At 52.9% G+C, this 18,506-nt stretch overlaps 4 protein-coding genes across 4 annotated transcripts; 3 read left to right on the forward strand and 1 right to left on the reverse strand.

The window, feature by feature from the left end:
• Positions 1-981: 981 nt before the first annotated feature.
• Positions 982-3,663, forward strand: J7T55_013252 (uncharacterized protein; the record flags this gene model as incomplete). Its single annotated transcript, XM_053141028.1, has 2 exons — positions 982-2,438; positions 2,541-3,663. The coding sequence occupies 2 exons, from the start codon at positions 982-984 to the stop codon at positions 3,661-3,663; spliced, it is 2,580 nt and encodes an 859-aa protein (XP_052995595.1).
• Positions 3,664-9,481: 5,818 nt separating this feature from the next.
• J7T55_013253 (cyltransferase family protein) lies at positions 9,482-10,904 on the forward strand (the record flags this gene model as incomplete). The annotated part of the gene is made up of 2 exons (XM_053141030.1): positions 9,482-9,520; positions 9,588-10,904. 2 exons carry the CDS (start codon positions 9,482-9,484, stop codon positions 10,902-10,904), a joined length of 1,356 nt encoding a protein of 451 aa, XP_052995596.1.
• A 2,016-nt stretch (positions 10,905-12,920) lies between these two features.
• Positions 12,921-13,270, reverse strand: J7T55_013254 (uncharacterized protein; the record flags this gene model as incomplete). Its single annotated transcript, XM_053141031.1, has 2 exons — positions 12,921-13,141; positions 13,234-13,270. 2 exons carry the CDS (start codon positions 13,268-13,270, stop codon positions 12,921-12,923), a joined length of 258 nt encoding a protein of 85 aa, XP_052995597.1.
• Positions 13,271-13,992: 722 nt separating this feature from the next.
• J7T55_013255 (uncharacterized protein) lies at positions 13,993-16,240 on the forward strand (the record flags this gene model as incomplete). Its single annotated transcript, XM_053141032.1, has 4 exons — positions 13,993-14,315; positions 14,371-14,419; positions 14,472-14,837; positions 14,936-16,240. The coding sequence occupies 4 exons, from the start codon at positions 13,993-13,995 to the stop codon at positions 16,238-16,240; spliced, it is 2,043 nt and encodes a 680-aa protein (XP_052995598.1).
• Between the last annotated feature and the right edge of the window lie 2,266 nt (positions 16,241-18,506).

Consider the following 18,506-nt stretch of genomic DNA (forward strand, 5'->3'; position numbering starts at 1 on the left):
TGTTTCTTACTGGTTCGCGCTTGCGATCCTCTCAGGCGTGCCAAAGTCAGGCCCAAGATGCATCGAACAACGTGATCGACATTGCAGTGACTTATTGAGCTGTCAGCTCAACCGCTGTGGGTCTCTGCAGATGAACACCTGCCACTCCTTCTCGCGAAAGCCCTGCGAACAACATCTCTCTAGTCCTGATAAGGCATGCTGCAGAATTATGACACTATGTACGCGAATTGGTAGTCATTTTAAGCAGACAAGAGAGCCAGTATGATAGTGGCCACTGCGGCAGGATATCCTGGCCTGGAAAACACATGTGGTAGGGGGCATTTTCCTTCGAACTGCAGAGGACTTGCATTTTGAACGCAGACTGCTCGCAGGGGTAATGTATCGAGTTGGGCTCTCAGCGGCGATACTGGACCAACCGGATAGTGTATGTAGGTAGTTTCGCTGGGAATGACATTACACGTCACAGCTCAGCAACTACGAAATCAGACGCAGGGCGAATATTTCCCGTGTTGCTGGCTCATGTGAGTCTTTGACATCCCGCGCGAACTGACGAAGCCCCCTGCCATGCTGGCCTCATTTGCCACAGACTGATGTTCGAGACTCATTCCTAATTCTGAAAATTGTGTCTTGGGCTGACTGGAAATAACCACGCAGTAGCCACGTCTGAGGTCTTCAATCCATACATTGTGACAGTGAGATAAAGGGCACCAGCCGCTCCATGCATTTTCCACTTCAACAACACAGTCATTTGTTCATCTTCGCCCTGAATTTTTCAAGGCTCTTCTAGGTATGACTTTAACTCAAGTCGTACTCATCAGCATCTTTGTTTCCTCGCGTTTCATGCGCAAGCCCTCCCGTATTCAAAGCTCATACATCTTCAGGTAGTGTCTGGCCTTCGGTAGCCACTAATCTGACATGCCTTCACTACAAAGCACACAACAAACTCCTCCAGACTCACCCCGTTACTCATCTCGGACGGTGATGTCAGCAGAACAGGATCCCAACCGCGCGGTGGATGCCTTCGTCGGTGCGATCCGCAATCTAGCCTCCGATGATAACTACAAGGTGATTGCAGATGTATTCAGAGACGTCCAAAATTTAAAGACAGAAAACGCACGTCTGGCATCATCATCGCGCGATGTTTTAGAAGAGTATCGCAAGTTCCGGAACGAACTGGAGGCGAAAGAGACCGAGTTGATGAACGAAAGAACCCAACTACAACGGTCCATTGAGATCAAAGATGCGCAGATTCAGGATCTGGAGGCTGCCAACAACAAACTTGACGTCAATTTTCAAAAGAGTCGGCGCAAGCTAGACGAGGAAAGTCAAAAGTGTCTTGAACTTGCCGACAAAAGAAAGGAGCTGGAAACCACTGCTAGCAACCTGAAATTATCGCTTGACGAGAAAAGCAAGCTGCTGAGTGGCTTAGAAGGCATCCGGTCCGAAATGGATTCTGAGCTTGCCGAAGCTAAAGGGAACTTGGATTTGAGAATCGCGGAGCTCGTCAGTCTCCAAGGCGCGAAGAAAGATGCCGAGGACCAACTGGCCGACATGAAGGCATCAGTCGACGAGAACATCAAGCAACTGAAGACTATCGAGGAAGCAAAAGACATAGTCGATGCTCAACTCGCAACAGCCAATCTCGAGTTGGAGGGGAAGACAAGGGAGAACGAGGAGCTCACCGCAGCTAGGGACAAACTGGCAGCAGAGCTGGCCGAGGCCAGCAGCAAACTTTCCGAAACATCCAAAGAGATTGACGAGCTCTCAAATTTGAGATCCAGCTTGGACACACAGCTTGCTGAACTCACCACAAGAATGGATGGTCAGGCCCAGGAGCTGAATGATCTGGTCCAGGCCAAAGCAGGGCTGAACAGTGCCCTGGTTGATGCCAACGCAGCGCTCGAGGACAAGACCATGGAAACAGAGGAACTCACATTACAACTAGCGGAGTCAAAAGTCAACTACGAGAACAAAGCTGCCCAGGTTCAGGACCTGACATCACAGCTTGCAGATGTCAACGGCAAGTTTGAAGCAGGGTCACGAGAGCTACAAGAACTCTTTGAGGTGAAAGCATCAGTCGACGCTCAGTTGGCTGAAACCAAGGCCCAACTGGAAGGCGAGCAAGCTGCAAAGACGGCCGCCGAGGACGGATTAAAAACGGCCACTGAAAACCTCCAGAAGGAGGCAGACAAGACCAGCATTTTGTTGGATGAAGTCGCCCATCTTCGACAGACCATATCCGATAAGAATGAGGAGGTCGACAAGTTGAAGAGTGAGGTTGCAGAGGGAAATAACAGTCTTTCTCAGGCGCAGTCGAGCGTAAAGAAATTGGAGAACCTCGCCCAAGCTCTCGAACGAGAGCTGACAGCCAAAACGGACAGGCTCGACAAGATCGACACTTACCAATTGAAGCTGAAGCACGAGCCAGAGGAGACGTAGTGAGTGCCCATGCCTGTCCCACACCTAAGACCTGCGTCGCCTACTTGTCATCCATCAATGCCCCCGTTCTAACAATGCTAACCTACCTCGACCTCCAACAGCGTCGAAATCCTCGATACAATCTGGGTCTCCATCCTCGATTTAGCCGAACACCACTTCAGCCAGGACCTAGACCCCGCTGTGTTGCGCGACCCGTCTTGCTGGGCCAACCTGCGCTCGTCGGAATATCTCAAGCACCTAGCAGTGCGCCTCCCGCTGCCGCAATCCAACACGGCCGCCGCGAAGCAGATGCGCATCGCCGCCGTGCTAGCCGTGCTGTCACGCGCGCTGGCGCGCCACGTCTTCCGGCCCAGCTACGCACTCGACAGCGGCAGCGCCGACACCGACGCCGTGCTGACGACGCTGCTGCGCGGGCTCGAGGCCGCGAGCCCGGACCACGAGAGGCACCTCCGCGGGGCGCTGCTGGCGGCGCTGACGCCGGACAAGGTGGCGCGTGCCTCGCGCCGTCGCGCCGCCGCCGTCGTCCGTGAGGTCAGCTTCCTCGTCCAGCACCTGCTGTCGGCGCTGCAGTATGAGGCGTTCTGCGAGGGGCTGGAGGCATGTGCCGCGCTGGCGTGCGCACAGTGGGCGAGGGTGCAGGGCGCCGCGATGAAGATCGAGCCGTACTTTGGCCCGCCGTTCGATGACTTTGACTGGCAGGTTTTGATGCTGCCGGATAGGTTCAGCGACGGTCGCCCTGGCAGCGGGTCGACGCTCGGTCTTGATGCTGGGAGTGACACGATCGGGGGTAGTTCTCGTAGTCTGCCCCAGGCTGTTGCTGCTCAGGATGCGGTGTCTTCCCCTTCTCCTTCTGCTTCTGTTGTACGAGACGACGACGCGTCGACCATTGCTGAGTCAGTCCGGTCCGTCGTCGACCCGGCAGATATCATGGTGGTCTTGTGGCCAAGCATGTGTGCCGTTGAGGGTGGGGAGCTTGTCTCCATCACCCAAGGCCTGGTCATGGCCAAGGAACAAGCTGCGACGGCCTTTGAGGAAGAAGGGAGGCGGCGGCCCTGGCTCAATGGCAAGAGGGCGAGGTCGATGTCACAATCGAAAAACGGCATGACTGGGAATTCCCACTCCGGCAAGGCTATCTTGGCTCAGGCGAAGAAGGAACGCGATGGCAGTGCAAGCACTGGCTCCCGCAACGGCTCCCGCAACGGTTCTGTGGCTGCTGATGATTGACTGTCACGGTCTTCGTTCGGATTGCTGAAGATAGCCATGGCTTTCCACTCCTCGACCCCTATGGACCTTCCTATTGTTGTTTTGTGTTACATTTCCCTTTTTATCGTTGCATGTTTCAAGCTTCTATTATTGTTCATTCTTCTCATACGGGATTGGCTGGGCGATTGGTCCACGACCATGAGTGTAAATCATAGTGTGGGTCCGGCCGTGGGTTCAACACCAACAGATCACTTTGGACGAAGATAGCAGCATTGTCTCCAGACGAATCATGGGTTTATATATAACATTCGGCATCGCCTTTCATTTCCATTCAAGTAGGATAAACACAGAGCCGGTTGCGACTTGCCTTTATGCGTATGCAACCCTGAAAATCTTCCCAGGAGTCTAATCATGTTCACATTCCAGGTTGCATGTGAAGTCAATAATGACATGCTCAGCTGGCAACCCGGATTCGCCCCAGCTGCGCCGCAGCCGTGCATGTCCGTCATTCCTTGCGCCAGCTGGTCGGGAGGCGAGATCCATGCCCTGGATTGGCCGGATTGGACATTGAGTGTGGCCTAGTGAAGTAGCATTGGTAGGGTAACACCCGGGTCCTGTGCGGAAGGATTCAGGATTTTGTGTGGGCGGTTTACAGTTAGAGTGCCGAGTATTCTCCAGAGGGTGGAGAGTGCAAATGCCGCGGCCCCCAAGAAATCCGGCCCTCGACCAGATTTTCGACTTGCTGCCAAGTCGACAAGCTTCCTGTCAGCCCTTGAGCCAAGTCAACAATGACTGGGCCTTTCTCAGTCTGTGCTAGATAGGGCTTTCGTTATGCTCAGTTAGACTGCTCTGGATGTCGTCCGAATGTCTAGATGCGGACAGAGTCGCGGCATAGTTCGGAGTTTGCCTGAGATCACTAACAGCTCTAATCCCTGCTAAGACGTATATTTATATGCCTAAAAGCCTTGGTATATATAGTGCGTGTGGCATATGGCAGCTTTCACAATGTCATTCTCTCCTCATGTGCCGTGTCGGTAACGCCTTTGGTTTGGTATGCAGTTAGTCTTCTCACCATTTTTGGCACCAATGGGCAGTTTACAACATTCTATCTATATCTAAGTTTCCAATGAAAGAGCTTGCCGCATCGAGAACAAGCATCGAGTGAAACGATGCCATGTGCGCGTGCCGGCAAGATTAATTAGGTGCTGCTAGATCTCCCATGCCTTGTCCAGATCAGCCTGCTGCCTGCAACACCCCTTGCGACGCAATCGTCCCGTGATGAAGCACAAAGAGATCCCCACGATCGTTTCTGGCTGGTGCGTACGAAGCTCGGTGCTACCCTATGTCTCCTTTGGGGCTATACCACCTGTCTTATTGAGCTCGACATGTGTGTGCGTCGCACGAGACCGCCGTGCCAATTGGGACCACCTGCGCCGATTAAGTTTTCCGGCAGCGGAGACCCTTTGATATGCCCATCGCTGTCCGGAAGTGGTCCTGGCTAGTCAAGGGTATGGAGTAGATTGAGAGAATTAAAAGCTGTGACCAGGCCAAAAGCGTGTCTGTGTCTTTATCTGACGTTGGGCACGGGTAGCAGGCTAATGGGCGGCCAGCGGTAGTGCCTTTTGACTAGCTCGCCTCACGTTGACGAAGACCTGGGAACGCGTCATCAATCTGCGGCAACCAGCAACCCACGGAGATTTGGCCGGGGTTCAGAGATTGTTTGATCTCCACGGTTGAGTGTTTCCCTCTTTTGCCTTTACCTGCGGCCCGCCCTCACATATTACCGACGTTCTGAGTCGCGCACCCAAAGCAACGGGACCACAGCCTGGGATCTCACTCGGGACGTGGGGCGATGTGAGACTCCTGAGCATATATGGTTATATGGGAATCTGAATAACATCATCGGTATGCGAGTAGCAGAATGGCCTTTCACGTGTCCCAAGGGCCCCTCCAACTGGCGGAATTTCTTCCGGGGAGGGGGATTCGCGGTCCTGGCCCATTTCACAAAGTTCAGTCCCCAGCAGCAGCTCGCCCATCATTTGCCCCTCTAGGCCTCCGTCCGGTCTACCGACTCAGAAGGCAAATAGTGTCACATGGACGAGGACATGGTAGATGGCGTGCGCGCAGGGCGGCTGCAACGAATCAGTCACTCAGGGAGCGCTTGATTCTTGGCATCTGTACCTTGGTTTTCGAATTGATTCTTATTCTCTTTGAGGGGTACTGAGGAGCCTCCACAGGGCCCTTGAATCAAAATCGTAGAGTTTTTCCAATTCGATAAAATACTCCGGCCGAGAGCTCAGCTCCAGGCGCCGACCCTTTCGGAGAAGACTTTAGGCTTGTAATTTTGGTTCTTTATCTTTTTTTTTCGCTGTCGGTCGCCGCACCCTAAAGCCGGAAGTCCGAGCTCTTGTGGTCTTGGCTATCACGAGTGAAAGAAAAGCTCAGTTCAACATTTCCCGAAGCCGGCCGAGTGCATTGGGTACGATGTTACCTTTGTCCAGCCTGGCACGCCTGGGCAGGCTTGGCTTAAATGTAGCTGGCCCTGTCCGACTTCCGAATATCCGTTGTTGAAGAATCTCAACAATGCTTTCACCGTTTGTGGCTTGTGGCTTGTATTTTTGGATCGTCTGAAGATATTTGTGGCACTGATACTGTCTAGAACAAACGCCCTAGAGCTGGGGAGAGGACTAGAGGGGGACGGGAAGGGCGACAAGCTTGCCATCTCAACATCTGGGCAGCTGGACCATGCATGCATTCATGCATGAACGTGTGTTGTGGTTGAATCTCTCACTCCAGTCGGTCAGCCCACAGGTGTGACCGAGGGGCAGGTTCAACGGCAATCACGACAGCGCAAGATAACTCAGGGATGCTCAGTTGATTTCATGGGGCGGGTTCCGCCAAGGAGATCGTCGGTCCATAATCCACGTTACTGTGGATCACGGCATCTGAGAGGCTCTTTCTCCCAGATTACTCGTTGCGAGGTTCTCCTTTCTCGCTTCCCCAGGGCTGCCCGTTTCCCGATGATTACGGTTCCCACCGAGGCTTCTGATCGTATTCCCGGCCTGTTTTCTGCCCCAATGAAGGTCGTGATGTGATGATATCCGAAATGACCAATGTACTGTATTGCTGGGGGATGTGTTCGGTTGGGTGGCCGTGTTGGCTTGGGCCCACGGGCGAACCATGGACTGCTTCTGAGGCCAGGAGGTGGTCGCCAGCAGAGCGGGCCTGAGTGGCTGCGACATTGCCGTTCTTCCCGACCAACCGGCGCTTGGCGTATGATTTGCCCGTCGATCGAGGCTCTGCGCGCTTCAGCCCCGGGGATCCTACCCTGTGCCTGCGTTGAGAAAACTGTGAATGCGTGCATGTAGTGCCATCTGGGGAGGGGGCCTCTGCTCGCGAGGGAGCCTCTCTTTGTGCTGGCCAGGTCTGCTAAAGCTTGGCTGGGGCTACCGGGCAAGAGAACAGCGGGCACTTGGCAGCACCGAATACAGTAACAAACATGCTATGAATACCTCTAGTAGGCCCTGGCGGCCTGGCATGGGAGTGCTACGTATAGAGGGCTGTGGTCTGGGACTATCCTCCTGTGCTCCTGCAAATACTGCACAATGACAGAATGGCAGCACAGTCAGAGTTGTCAAACAGTGGGGGGTCGCCCCCAGGAGATGCCAAGGAGGCCAGAGTAAAATCAGCTGCCCCATTTGGGGCAAAAGAGAGTCTTGGCAGCCTCTTGCGTCAGTTGGCGTGACCGCCAGGGACGGGTCTGCCGGCGGCCAACTGCCAATGGGTGCTCGAGGATGGCCGACCTGGGCGGGTTGTTTCAAGCGATTACAAGCGGTTGACATGAAGACTAGACAGCCAGACCGCGCGTTCCCCTTATTCCCGTCAATAGCGTCCGTTTCTGACTTTTTTGGACTGTCTAAGTTTATGTGAGACTGGTGCGAGCATGGAGCCTGAGCTTCTGGAAAGCGGCAGTCGAAAGGCGGGCGCAGAGCGGGTCACGATGCTTCTGCCTCTCTGTGACACAACTACGGGGCACCCGCCAGCTTGGCAGCCCTCAGAAGATGAAAAGCATGATGGGTAACCTTGAAATGCAAAAGGTTAACCTTAACAATGGGAAACCAGCCAGAGAGCCAACCACAGCCCACAGCCGGCAGTCGACAGACGACACTTACCCACAAGAGGCTGGAATCACAGTGCAGCAGGTGGACACGTACGACGAGATACGTACTCTGTACAGACAGCACTGCAGATGCAGGCAGGCAGGGAAGGGCGGACGGCTAGTTGTGTGTGGTGTGGCTCGATGGACCCATCCTCAGGCTCTCAGTCTGTGTGGGTTTTGTGGTCCCGAGGTCGGCAGGAGTGGTGATGAGACTGGAAGTGCGAGTGCGAAGAGCCTGGATGCGAGCCATCCGAGTTTGCACATACAGTGCCTGTGCCTGACAGACTGATTGACAGCTGTTGAGCAACAATAGAGAGGCGAGAGAGTGGCACACGAGGCGAGCGGCCTCTTGGGTGGCGTGCCAACGTAGTCTACTGAATGTATCGTGGCAGTACAATACCGTGCTGCCAGAGTGCGCACTGCATACGGGCAGGCGTGGAGAGAGATTGTCCTGTCCTGCTACTGCCCAGAAGCAGACTGTAACTGAAGCCGTTACCAGCCTGCAGAGCATTGTATTGGGTTCGTTCGGGGCAGGGCGATGATGTGCTTCCACGGTTTTCAGGTTCAGTGGGTCGTGCCAGTGGCAGTGAGATCAGTGAGGTCAGTGAGGCAGTGAGGCCCAGCAACCAACAGCCGGCACAGCAGGTCACAGCAGCAAAGCAGCTAGCACCAACAGCACCAACAGCACCTGGGCATGCTGGGCAGTTGATTAAAACGGGCCAGGGGCTAGTAGGGCCAGAAGGCCTGGAGGACCCGTTGTCGATCCACATCTTTTGTCTTGGCCCAGGCGGGTCGCCGTGCCCAGTTCCCAGTGCTGGGGCCCCCCTCCCCAATCCTTAGGGCCCCAGTCCCTGTAGCCTGCACCCCACCGGGGCAGGCCCCTGCCACCCTGAATCACAGTACGTACGTCTCTCTCTCTTTCACTCACACCTTCTGTGTCTATCTGGTCGCCCGCACAGGCACACCCAAACCCTCCCTCCCTCCGTGCCCAGGTCTGCTGCCGGCACAAGGAGAGATACGGTACATACTCCGTACATATTGTACAGCAGATCGCAGATCCATGCATTGTCTGTGTTGGGTACGTACCTGGGGGGTACATCGGTACAATGGCACACTGTCCAACCCAAAAAGGAGAAGACCAGGGAGACAAGAGACATCTACTTCCTTCCTCCAGTCGGTATTCAAGAATAGCTCATCCCCGACCACACCTCACCTCCTCCACCTCGCGTGCGTACTCGTGTACTACTAAAACAACCTCGTCCTCATCCTGTCTCTGTCTGTCGGCCTGTACTCTGGATTCTCTCATTGCGAATTTTCTCTTCTTGTGTCGATTGATTGTAATTGATTGATTGCATCCCAACTGAACGGCCTGTATTCTTCTGTCTTTCTCACGGCTCGATATTTTTTCCCCAGGTTGTTTGCCTCTCGAAACGCACCAACCTCGTCATACACACATACATACATACGGCGTCTCTTCCTAAACGCTCTTTCCGTCCAATATCAGAAGACATCAATACCAGACTACAACCATCGACAGCATACTCGACTTGGACATAACCCACCAACCGATGCCAGCTGGATTCTCACCCAGCTTTTCTCTCAGATATTGAGCTCTCAGTCCTGAGCCGGTTGTAGCAGTCAGTCATTGGGGGGCGATATCAGAACCACCCGACCACCAAAATGGCGGTAGGAAAGGAAGGAAACGTGAAATGGGTTGATGTGAGAACCTCAAACCAGCTTGAAAACTCTCACAGCCCCCAACTCCCTACTGACTTCATGACCACAGGGCCTCCGTGGCATGGCCTCAACGCTGGTCGTCATTAAGCACATTGCTTGTGCCTTTTTCCCATACCTCCTATGGCCCTCACCAAGTGAGGAGGAGGACCCCGTCATGCTCCAGCGGCCCTACTTCCGCGTCCTTATCCAGGGACGTATCGGTGTAGCAATTTTCTCCTTTGTCACAGGCTACGTATGTGCCTTAAAACCTGTCAGGAACTTCAGGGCCGGCAACCAGAACTCCTCCTTCAACTCTATCAGCAGATCAGCACTCCGTCGTGTGCCTCGTCTGGTACTACCCGTCCTCATCATCCTCACTGCCAGCTGCTTCGCCACCCAGCTCGGTGCCTTCGAGACCGCAAAGCACTGCGATGGAGCAGGTCTACCCGAAACGAGCCCCAACAGGCGCGACAGTTGGATCGAAGCTATTGTTGCTCTTTTGCAGGATATGGTCAGGGTCTGGTCCCACGGCCAGAGCGAGTACGGAGCTGAGCTGTGGACAATGATGCCCATTCTGAAGGGTGCCTTTTGGGTCTTCATCTACCTAATGGCTACCGCCCACGTTCAGACCAGATATCGAATGATGATTGCCATGGGCCTGACCCTTTTCCGCGCCGCCTCCAACGACCCATTCTTCGGCATGCAATTCTTCTTTGGCGCCTTCATGGCCGACTTGCAGCAGCTGCCCGAGGGATCAGGCCCCGCGTGGACGTCTTTCCTCTCCCAGAAATCTGGCCTGGCTGGCGTGCGCATGCTCCTCTCCGCCTTGTTCCTCGTCGTCGGTCTCTTTATCGCCTCCCTACCCGACATGCACTTCGAATGGCAGCCTTGGTCGCAGTCCCTCATGGAATTTATGCTGTCCGTCCTGCCCCGAGACCCAGATCTCCCGCGATTCTCCTCCGGCCTCGGCCTCGATCTCATCGTCATGTCCATCCACTTCTCCCCGACCGTCCGAAATATTCTCGCAAGCAAGCCATTCCTGTTCTTCGGCAAGGTTTCTTTCGCCGTCTATCTCTTGCACAACCAGTTCCTCCGGTCTGTGCTGTGCTGGATGGTCTACGGTTTCAAGATTCCAGAGCCCGTGCAGGACGCCGAAACGGGTGAGTGGATGCCGGGTCCGCTCCTCGAATTCCCAGGTGCTGCAAGGCTGTTCGCCGTACTGCCCATCTACTTCGCACTGATTTACGGCGCGGGCTACCTTTGGATCGAATATGTGGACTCTTGGTGTGCGCGGGTCACAGAGCGTGTCTGTGGCTCGATCAAGGAGGAGACCGACGAGAAGTCTGGACCATCATTGTTGCCAGTGTCCAACGGAGACCGTCAATGAAGGAAAGAGCAAGTGAGGTGAAGGATTTCATTACAAAACAAAGCAATCATGCCATTTCCAGGGCAGATGGAGGACCATCTGCGGAGCTGGAATAATATGGGACACGTGCCTTGTGTCTTGTCGTGTTGAGCGCGCAAAGGACGCGTTCTGGACAATCCGGGCCAAGTGTCAACCTGAGGGCCCCGACCCCAGGAGAGGAAGGCATCCTCTGAAAATAGCCGCTCCGGCCGCATAGGCCGAGTCAATTGGAGTTTGGGGATATAATGGGTGCTGGGCCAAAGGTGGCAAAACATGGGTTGCTGTTAAACGGCTATACTGCCAGCCAGCCAGCTAGGCTGATGATTCAAGCCCAAGTTGTACTTCATATTATCATACATTAAATCCAACCACGAAATACCCAAAACGCCTCTGCAAAATATGGCTGATTCTGTGAATGTCTTCCTGGGGGCGATCGTCAAAGAGCACGTCGTCTTGCAAGTTCCAATTTCTTAGGTACTTGCATGTCAGCTGCAGTGCTACATCAATTTGCGGACATGCAGTCACTGGTGGCACAAAGAATGCTGCATCTAGGGGAAACCGTGGGCCTGAGACTATTGTCCGATGACTATTGTCCGATTGCTTGCCAACATGTACGCATCTGGGATGACTGCTGGCCTAAAACCCGAACTAGCAAACACACCGGCACCATCTCCTTGCAGTCTCTACTCCCACCCCACCAAGAGAGGTGCCTCCATTTCTCTCAAGCCAGATAAGTCTCATCCGGCGCATTCGATTAATCACCGGACGGCAACAATGACGATATTAGCTAGGCAGCGAGCTTGTGAGTCTACGCAAGGTGTGTGTGCTTTGTCTCGCTCAGCGGTGAAGCAGGTGTGTGCGGCCGGGGATGACCGCGAACCGCGATGGTGTCCAGAAAGGGTCGTCCATCCCTACACAGTAGCGCAAATGCAACCCGATGACGAGCACGCGTGGCGGCTAAGGACGACGGCGGCGAACCGGCAGGGCGACTGGTATCGCAGGATTCCACCTTAATACGCCACACCCATGTTGTTATTAATCTTGATCGCGTGGGAAATTCTCTCCGTGGTTAAATCCGAGGAGCCCATCGAGAAAAAAAAAAAAGCTTACCCCCATGCCTATCGCCCCCCCCCCAATCCCCAGGATATGAAGCCATCCACAGCTAAAGAAGAAACGAAGGAATGCAATCACCTTCCCCAAAATTGCAACGGGGAAAGCCACACTGCGACTGTGCTCTTCTACCATGTGCTGGGCTGGAGATCCACGACGCCCCACGGCAAACCGGCACCTGCGCCCAGAACGGCGAGGGCTTGGGGCATGTTGCCAAGAGTATAATAAGCAGAAAACGGTCCCCGGCTTTTGCCTGCTTGCATGCACTGCCGGCAATGCCAAGCAATCTGGTTCCTTTTCTTCTTTTCCTTTTGTTACATTATATGCGATTCATTGTCTGATTGTACGGAAACAAGTTCGATACTTGTGTCGGCAGACAAAGGGGGGAAAAAAGCAGAGAATGACGCTCCCGGCTGGCGCTGCCAAGCCGGCTGACGGCAAGCCACTTCACTCTCGCGACTCCCTGACAAACAATGGCGCAGCTCGGAGGACCGACCCCCCCCCCCCTGCATCGGCTAGCCGAGGGTGAGAGATAGGCGGGTTCCCTTGGGGCGTATATGTCTGTGGGGAAGGATCAGCCGGTGAAAAAGGGGTCGGTCATCTTGTGATGCTGATGAAATATCGACGAAAAAGTGAGGCCGTGTAATTATACTGAGCACCGCCGAGATATCGTGGGAGGCGATAATCTCACAGCCGGAATCACATGGGGCACACCACCACCACACCACCCTTACAAGCTTAAGCATCGGTTGCAGGAGGGATCTTGCCTGTCTAGCCCCTTGCAAGCCTGATAATCGTCCAGACCTTCCAGAGAGGGTTTGGGAAGCTTCTTGGGACTGGTCCCCTGCCCCAGGTGTGGCCCGGTCCGGCCTCTGCTTAGTCTCGCCCCTAATCACGTCCACGCTCCTTGTAGCCTCCAGTAGGCCGGACGATGACAGCCCCTGAAGCGTCGCCGGTTGCTCGCTTATTCGACGGCCCGTAGCTAGTGATGAACTGTACGTGGTGCCCCATGAGCAGCTCCTCAGCATGAATATCATCTGATTTCACCCTGCGGGCGCGGGTAAGTTTGGCATCCGCCGCGACGGGGCGAGACATGCAACGGGTGGGCGCTTGTCAACGTGTCACAATTTCACTCGTGACGCTCAGGACTGTCTTCGTGATGGGATTCCAATAGACGTTGAATCCATCAGTGCCTACGGACATGGACTCCGAGACACGAGGTTCAATGGGATCGCCATATTGAATTGAGGTTGGAAAAGGATGGCATGTCGTACAATGACCTGTGCTCTCACCAAGGGAGCCCATATTTACAAATATAACATAAGAAATCTTTCTGGGCACCTGAGCCGTGCGGGCAAGCATGTATATTACCCCTGGTCACCTGCCTGCTTCATCTGGCCTCCCTCGGGACTGGTCCGGGCTTGGCCGTCTCAAGAGGAAATTACTGAGCTGCCGTAGTCAATCGTGTATCTTCAAAGTAGCTCCCAGGCTACTGATCGTTCTTGGCATCCCAGAGGTAGCTCTGAAGTAGCTACCGTGACGCATCGGATCGTACGGATCGTATGAATCCCATCGCGGACGCATATGAGATGTGATTTGGCCGCAAGCTTCGAATTCCAAATGTGTGTATTGCTCGTAGCATTGGTACTTCAAGATGAAGTCTTTGCAAAGAAATTCATGGTCTTCTTGACCAAGTGTTCCTTTTGGAATAAAAATGAGCCTACATTCTAAAGCAATCCAGATTTCGATATGAAGTTAGCGGAAGTTTTCGAGGTACTGACTGTGGCTCAAGTGCATGTAGTAGCATTTGATTTAAGATGCTGACACACCAATGGATGGATCCCCTCTCCCACTCTGGCGCGAGCCCCACCGTACCGTAAAATTCTAGAAGTTCCTGGAAAGCAACAATGAAGTCCCGTTGGATACCACTTTGCCCAATCAAGACAAGAATTGACAGATCATGCAGGTGCCTGTGATTCAGGTGTCAAAGCCACTGCTGCCACCACACGGCCACAATTCTGCAAGTGCTGGGTGCGCGGTGTGCTCCGTCTTGATAGAGGACTCCGGTTCGATTCTCAGGGTGCACCTTGAGCAGTCAGCGAAACAGGACTGTTCGATATGTCAAATCTTACTTGAGGCAAGCTCGCTGGGTGCTGATCTAGCCAACGTCGACCGCGTTGTGGCCTGGCGAGAGAATTCAATGTTCTGCCTGTCTCTGGAACACGATGAGCAGGGCGAGGCGCTGGCGCTGGCAGTGGTTGTTCTCGCCGTAAACGGGGGCAAGTCTGTGATACTCAAATCGTGAAATTGAAAACGCATATTGACCGCTTGAGTACAGAGAAGTCACCATCACCATTTCCGTGGCTTCCGGTATTGAAAAAATCACCGTTCACAAGAACACCGCTCCGAGACGTTCAGACAATTTCAACGTGGTTACAGGACTGCGAGATGAACCACTCGGAGTGCCGCTATAAAGAACCAATTAGTCCAAACTTGCCAACTAGGGTGCTCGATGTTGGCGACACGAATCGAAGCCCCAGCCTGGTCGTCAGTAATGGCCGCACGGGCAAATACATGTGTCTCAGCCACCGATGGGGAAATCCAGACTCAACGCATAAGCGACTGGTGACAACAAAAGACACATTGGCACAATTCATCTCAGGAATACCTCTCGAAAAGTTTCCTCTCACTTTCCGGCAAGCCGTTGAGGTAACCCGAGCAGTAGGCATCCAATATCTTTGGGTTGACTCTTTCTGCATTGTTCAAGACGACAAAGAGGATTGGGAACGCGAGTCTGCAAGCATGGTAGGGTGCCTACGTCTCTGATAGGCGGTTACTTACAGTTGCATTCAACTTGTTGTGTTTTGCAGTAGAGGTGTGCTAACGCCCCGGATTGTGCTTAGGGTAGCGTGTACGCCAACGCGTTTGGAACTTTGTTCGCTGAGAGGGCAATGCATGGCGATGACGGCCTCTTTCAAACACCTGCGGAATTACAGGCACAGTCACAATACATCCAAGAGATCGAATTTCGAGATAGTGTTTCCCACCAGTCCTACAGCATCTTGGTCTCTGCGAAGCTCTCCAATTACCCGAGCACTTTGGAAGATGCTTTCTGTCTCTCCGACCATTCTAAATCTTGTATTATGGATAGGGGTTGGGTGATGCAAGAAGAGATCCTCTCGAGAAGAAAGATTTGCTTTTCAAGCACAGAGCTTTACTGGCAATGCACGACGTTGTTGCAATGCGACTGCTCTATAAGGTCAATGAGCACTGTCAAGCGGGGAGACCACGACTACGTCAGCCAGCTGCTGTTCGTGCGCAACCTTGATGAAAAGATGGGGCGAGGTCTTTCAAAGAGCTCGAGCGCTGCGCGGAGATCATCTACGGATCTGAGCCGGTCATGGCAGCGGCTCGTGACGCTGTACACGGCCAGAAACCTCACAACAGAAGCGGACAGGCTTCCCGCGCTCGCCGGTGTGGCGTCGCGTTGTCATTCGGACAACAGCAGATACCTGGCAGGTCTCTGGCTCTGCGAAGGTGTCGAGCGGCAGCTATTGTGGCGTTGTAGGGCATCAGCTCATAGACATCAGTTCTATGCTCCCTCCTGGTCCTGGGCTTCGGTCTCGGGCGCGGTCGAATTCCATGCGTTGCAGAGCGGTGGTAAATGGATCGACATGTGGACGGTCGAAAAAGGAAGTTGTGAGCCGTCGGGGTATAATCCCTTTGGCTCAGTGTCGTCTGGTTACATCGAAGTCCGTGGGCCCGTCATCCCGATGAGGATAAGCAAAGTCCGAGTTCGCCAAATGGAAGCTAAGAACATGGAGATTCGGAAACTATGGGATCAGGGCGAATACAGGTACATGATCGATGACGACAGAAAGGTATTTTCCTTGAATGTCGATGTTGACTTGGACTCGTCCCTGGTGCCGAGCACATCATCTTCAACTATCGTTTTCGACGCTACTGAGGACTTGGAGACAGCGGTTTCGCACGTAAGCAGCAAGCATCTTTTTCTAGTAGCAGGACTGTCAAGTTATCGCCTAAGTGACTTGATGGAGTTCATGGGATCCGGTGAAGTTCTGGGCTTGCTGGTCCGAGAGTCTCGGACACACCAGGGGAAATGGGAGCGCGTGTGCGTTCATGAGCTAAAGGGGTTTTGGCGTGACTGGGAGGCTTTGTCTGCGGAGAAGACAGTTGTGCTGGTCTAGCCTTTCAAGAAAAGCTGAGCAGCTCCAAAGCGAGCTCCATACTAAACGCTGAACGCGCGTAGACATTTGGCTCACCTCTAAGCACACGTAAACTACCCAAGAATGTCCAAAAGAGCTTGAATTGGCTGGGGTAGTTCGTAGGTGCAAGACCCATTTGAGCATACTGGTAGACCGTTGCCGTCAGTAGTCAGGATCTTGTCTACCTGACATGGGGTCTTCCGGGGAAGTCTCGCAGACAATGACACGCCCAAATACGGCTGTTCATTAGCTCAGTGAAGCTCTTCATTGTTCAGCCGGACGGCAGGCCAGGAGCACAAATTCCGTACCAAACAAATGTGAAGAATATGGATCAGAATGTTTCGAGCCGGTTCAAGATATTAATGGATTTGGCAACATGTTGGAGTTGAAGAAGATTTCTGTCAGAAATAGGGCATTGTTATCTAACTCTCATCCTTTTCAAATGGTGTCTTCGTAAAAGTCGTGTATCAGTCTACCTGTCCTACTGCTAGAGCGCGTCTACTTGTCTGTGATGACAGACGTTCTACTCACTATCGGTGGGGTAGAGACAATTAGAGCCAATAACAGATATCCACATCCTTAATTCAGGGAGAGATTTCAGACAAGCGTATCCAAATTGATGATCTCAAAATGAAGAACTACCAACGAATTGAATCAACCCATAGCACCTGAGCATACTAGTACTGATGGCACGGACTGGTTATGTTTGATGTGCAAAAGTTTCCCATATAGATCGATTCGCTCTACAGGGATTGTAATTCCCTGGCATGGAAAAGTATCGGATGAAGTTCAAACGTTGGTCAAAAGTTTCCTATGACTAGCATGGAAGGACTAGACCCAGACTCGCTGCCAATTGGGGGACTGAGAGTGTGTGAGTCTGGAGGCTACCGCGGGAGTAGTCACCATATGGTAACGATAGACATTGCTTGTAACACTTGTCGGGAAGAAATGTGGATAATAAAAAGTATCAAGTCTACAAAAATGGTATGTCAAAGCTTTTACCATTCTCAAGAGTTGCTCGAGGCTGAAGTGCCTCGCAGGAGTGCTGTAGTAGTCACCCATGGGCCATAGACTTCCTTCACAGAAAGATATTTCCTTAGTACGCTATTTTCTTTGCCCGTGAAGTCCGACGGCTTCTCAAGTATGTAGCGAGCCATGACGACCATTGTGGCCGCTGGTGAATATTCCAATCAAACAATCACGGACGTCAGGCACACATTTAAGCCAACTCGTACATACAATAGATAATTCTTGAGTTTTACAAGCCCTTACCTGAGTCATGCAATGGTTTCATTATCATTTTTTTATTTTGGAGCGTATCTCTTTCGATGCTAGTATTGGCTAGATACACGGTCGCTGGAGGCGGCTGGCCCTCAGGTGTAATGGTACCTAGGTGTCCTTGAAACGAAGTCCGCACGGACAACATGCACTCAGCTTGCAAACTTCCCGTTTGGCCAGAAGTTTCTCAGCGATCGGTACGTCTGCATTGGGAATCGCTACCTTGGTGACTCCATGGTTCCCAATTAAATGATTGGAGTTCATTGGCTCATTACAGCCCTGCTTCCAGATACGGGAAGCTCTTTGTCTCCGTGACCAGATGATACTTTCATGATGATTCAGACCATTGAACATTGATTTGGGAGCTCTACACCGAGCTGCAGAGTAGACATCGATCAATAACCTCAAATTTATGGACGAAACAATCCTTTTGGAATCATGGAACCGTTAATATGAAAGAAAGTCAGCATTGATGCTGGACGGTCAGTACACCGGTGAACGCTTGAAGCACCTATGACGCCCTAGAGCCCAAAGTAAGCATTAACAGTGCTTTTTTGGAGTGGTGATAATCAGACGAGGGTGCGAATGCTTGTGTTCAAACGCCCTCGTACTGCAGAAAGTACATCGGGGTGGTTTAAACTTTGATAAACTTCGCGCTTCCTATCATGCTTCGTGATGAACTGGTTTCGGTCTAAACCCTATCACATATGAAAGGATATCTCCTTGGCACAGTAAATTGATGTGCACGATACCAGGAACAGGCTCAAGAGTGGTCATCGTCGATATCCACTGAGTTGGTATTCCTTTGAGGGGGCTGTGGATGATGATGTCGTGAGGTTGGTGGGTGGTGGTTGAGGTAGGGGATGGTCGGCAAGGATAGTCACGAAAATTGAGTTTCTGGGTCCGAGTATCGAAGCTTTGACGACGGGGTGTTACTATTTTGGAAGAGCACTGGCTTGGCAGGGCTTAC

The sequence above is a fragment of the Diaporthe amygdali genome, assembly GCF_026229845.1.
Source record: "Diaporthe amygdali strain CAA958 chromosome Unknown NODE_8_length_1307975_cov_65_857355, whole genome shotgun sequence".
In the NCBI taxonomy this organism is placed as follows: domain Eukaryota; kingdom Fungi; phylum Ascomycota; class Sordariomycetes; order Diaporthales; family Diaporthaceae; genus Diaporthe; species Diaporthe amygdali.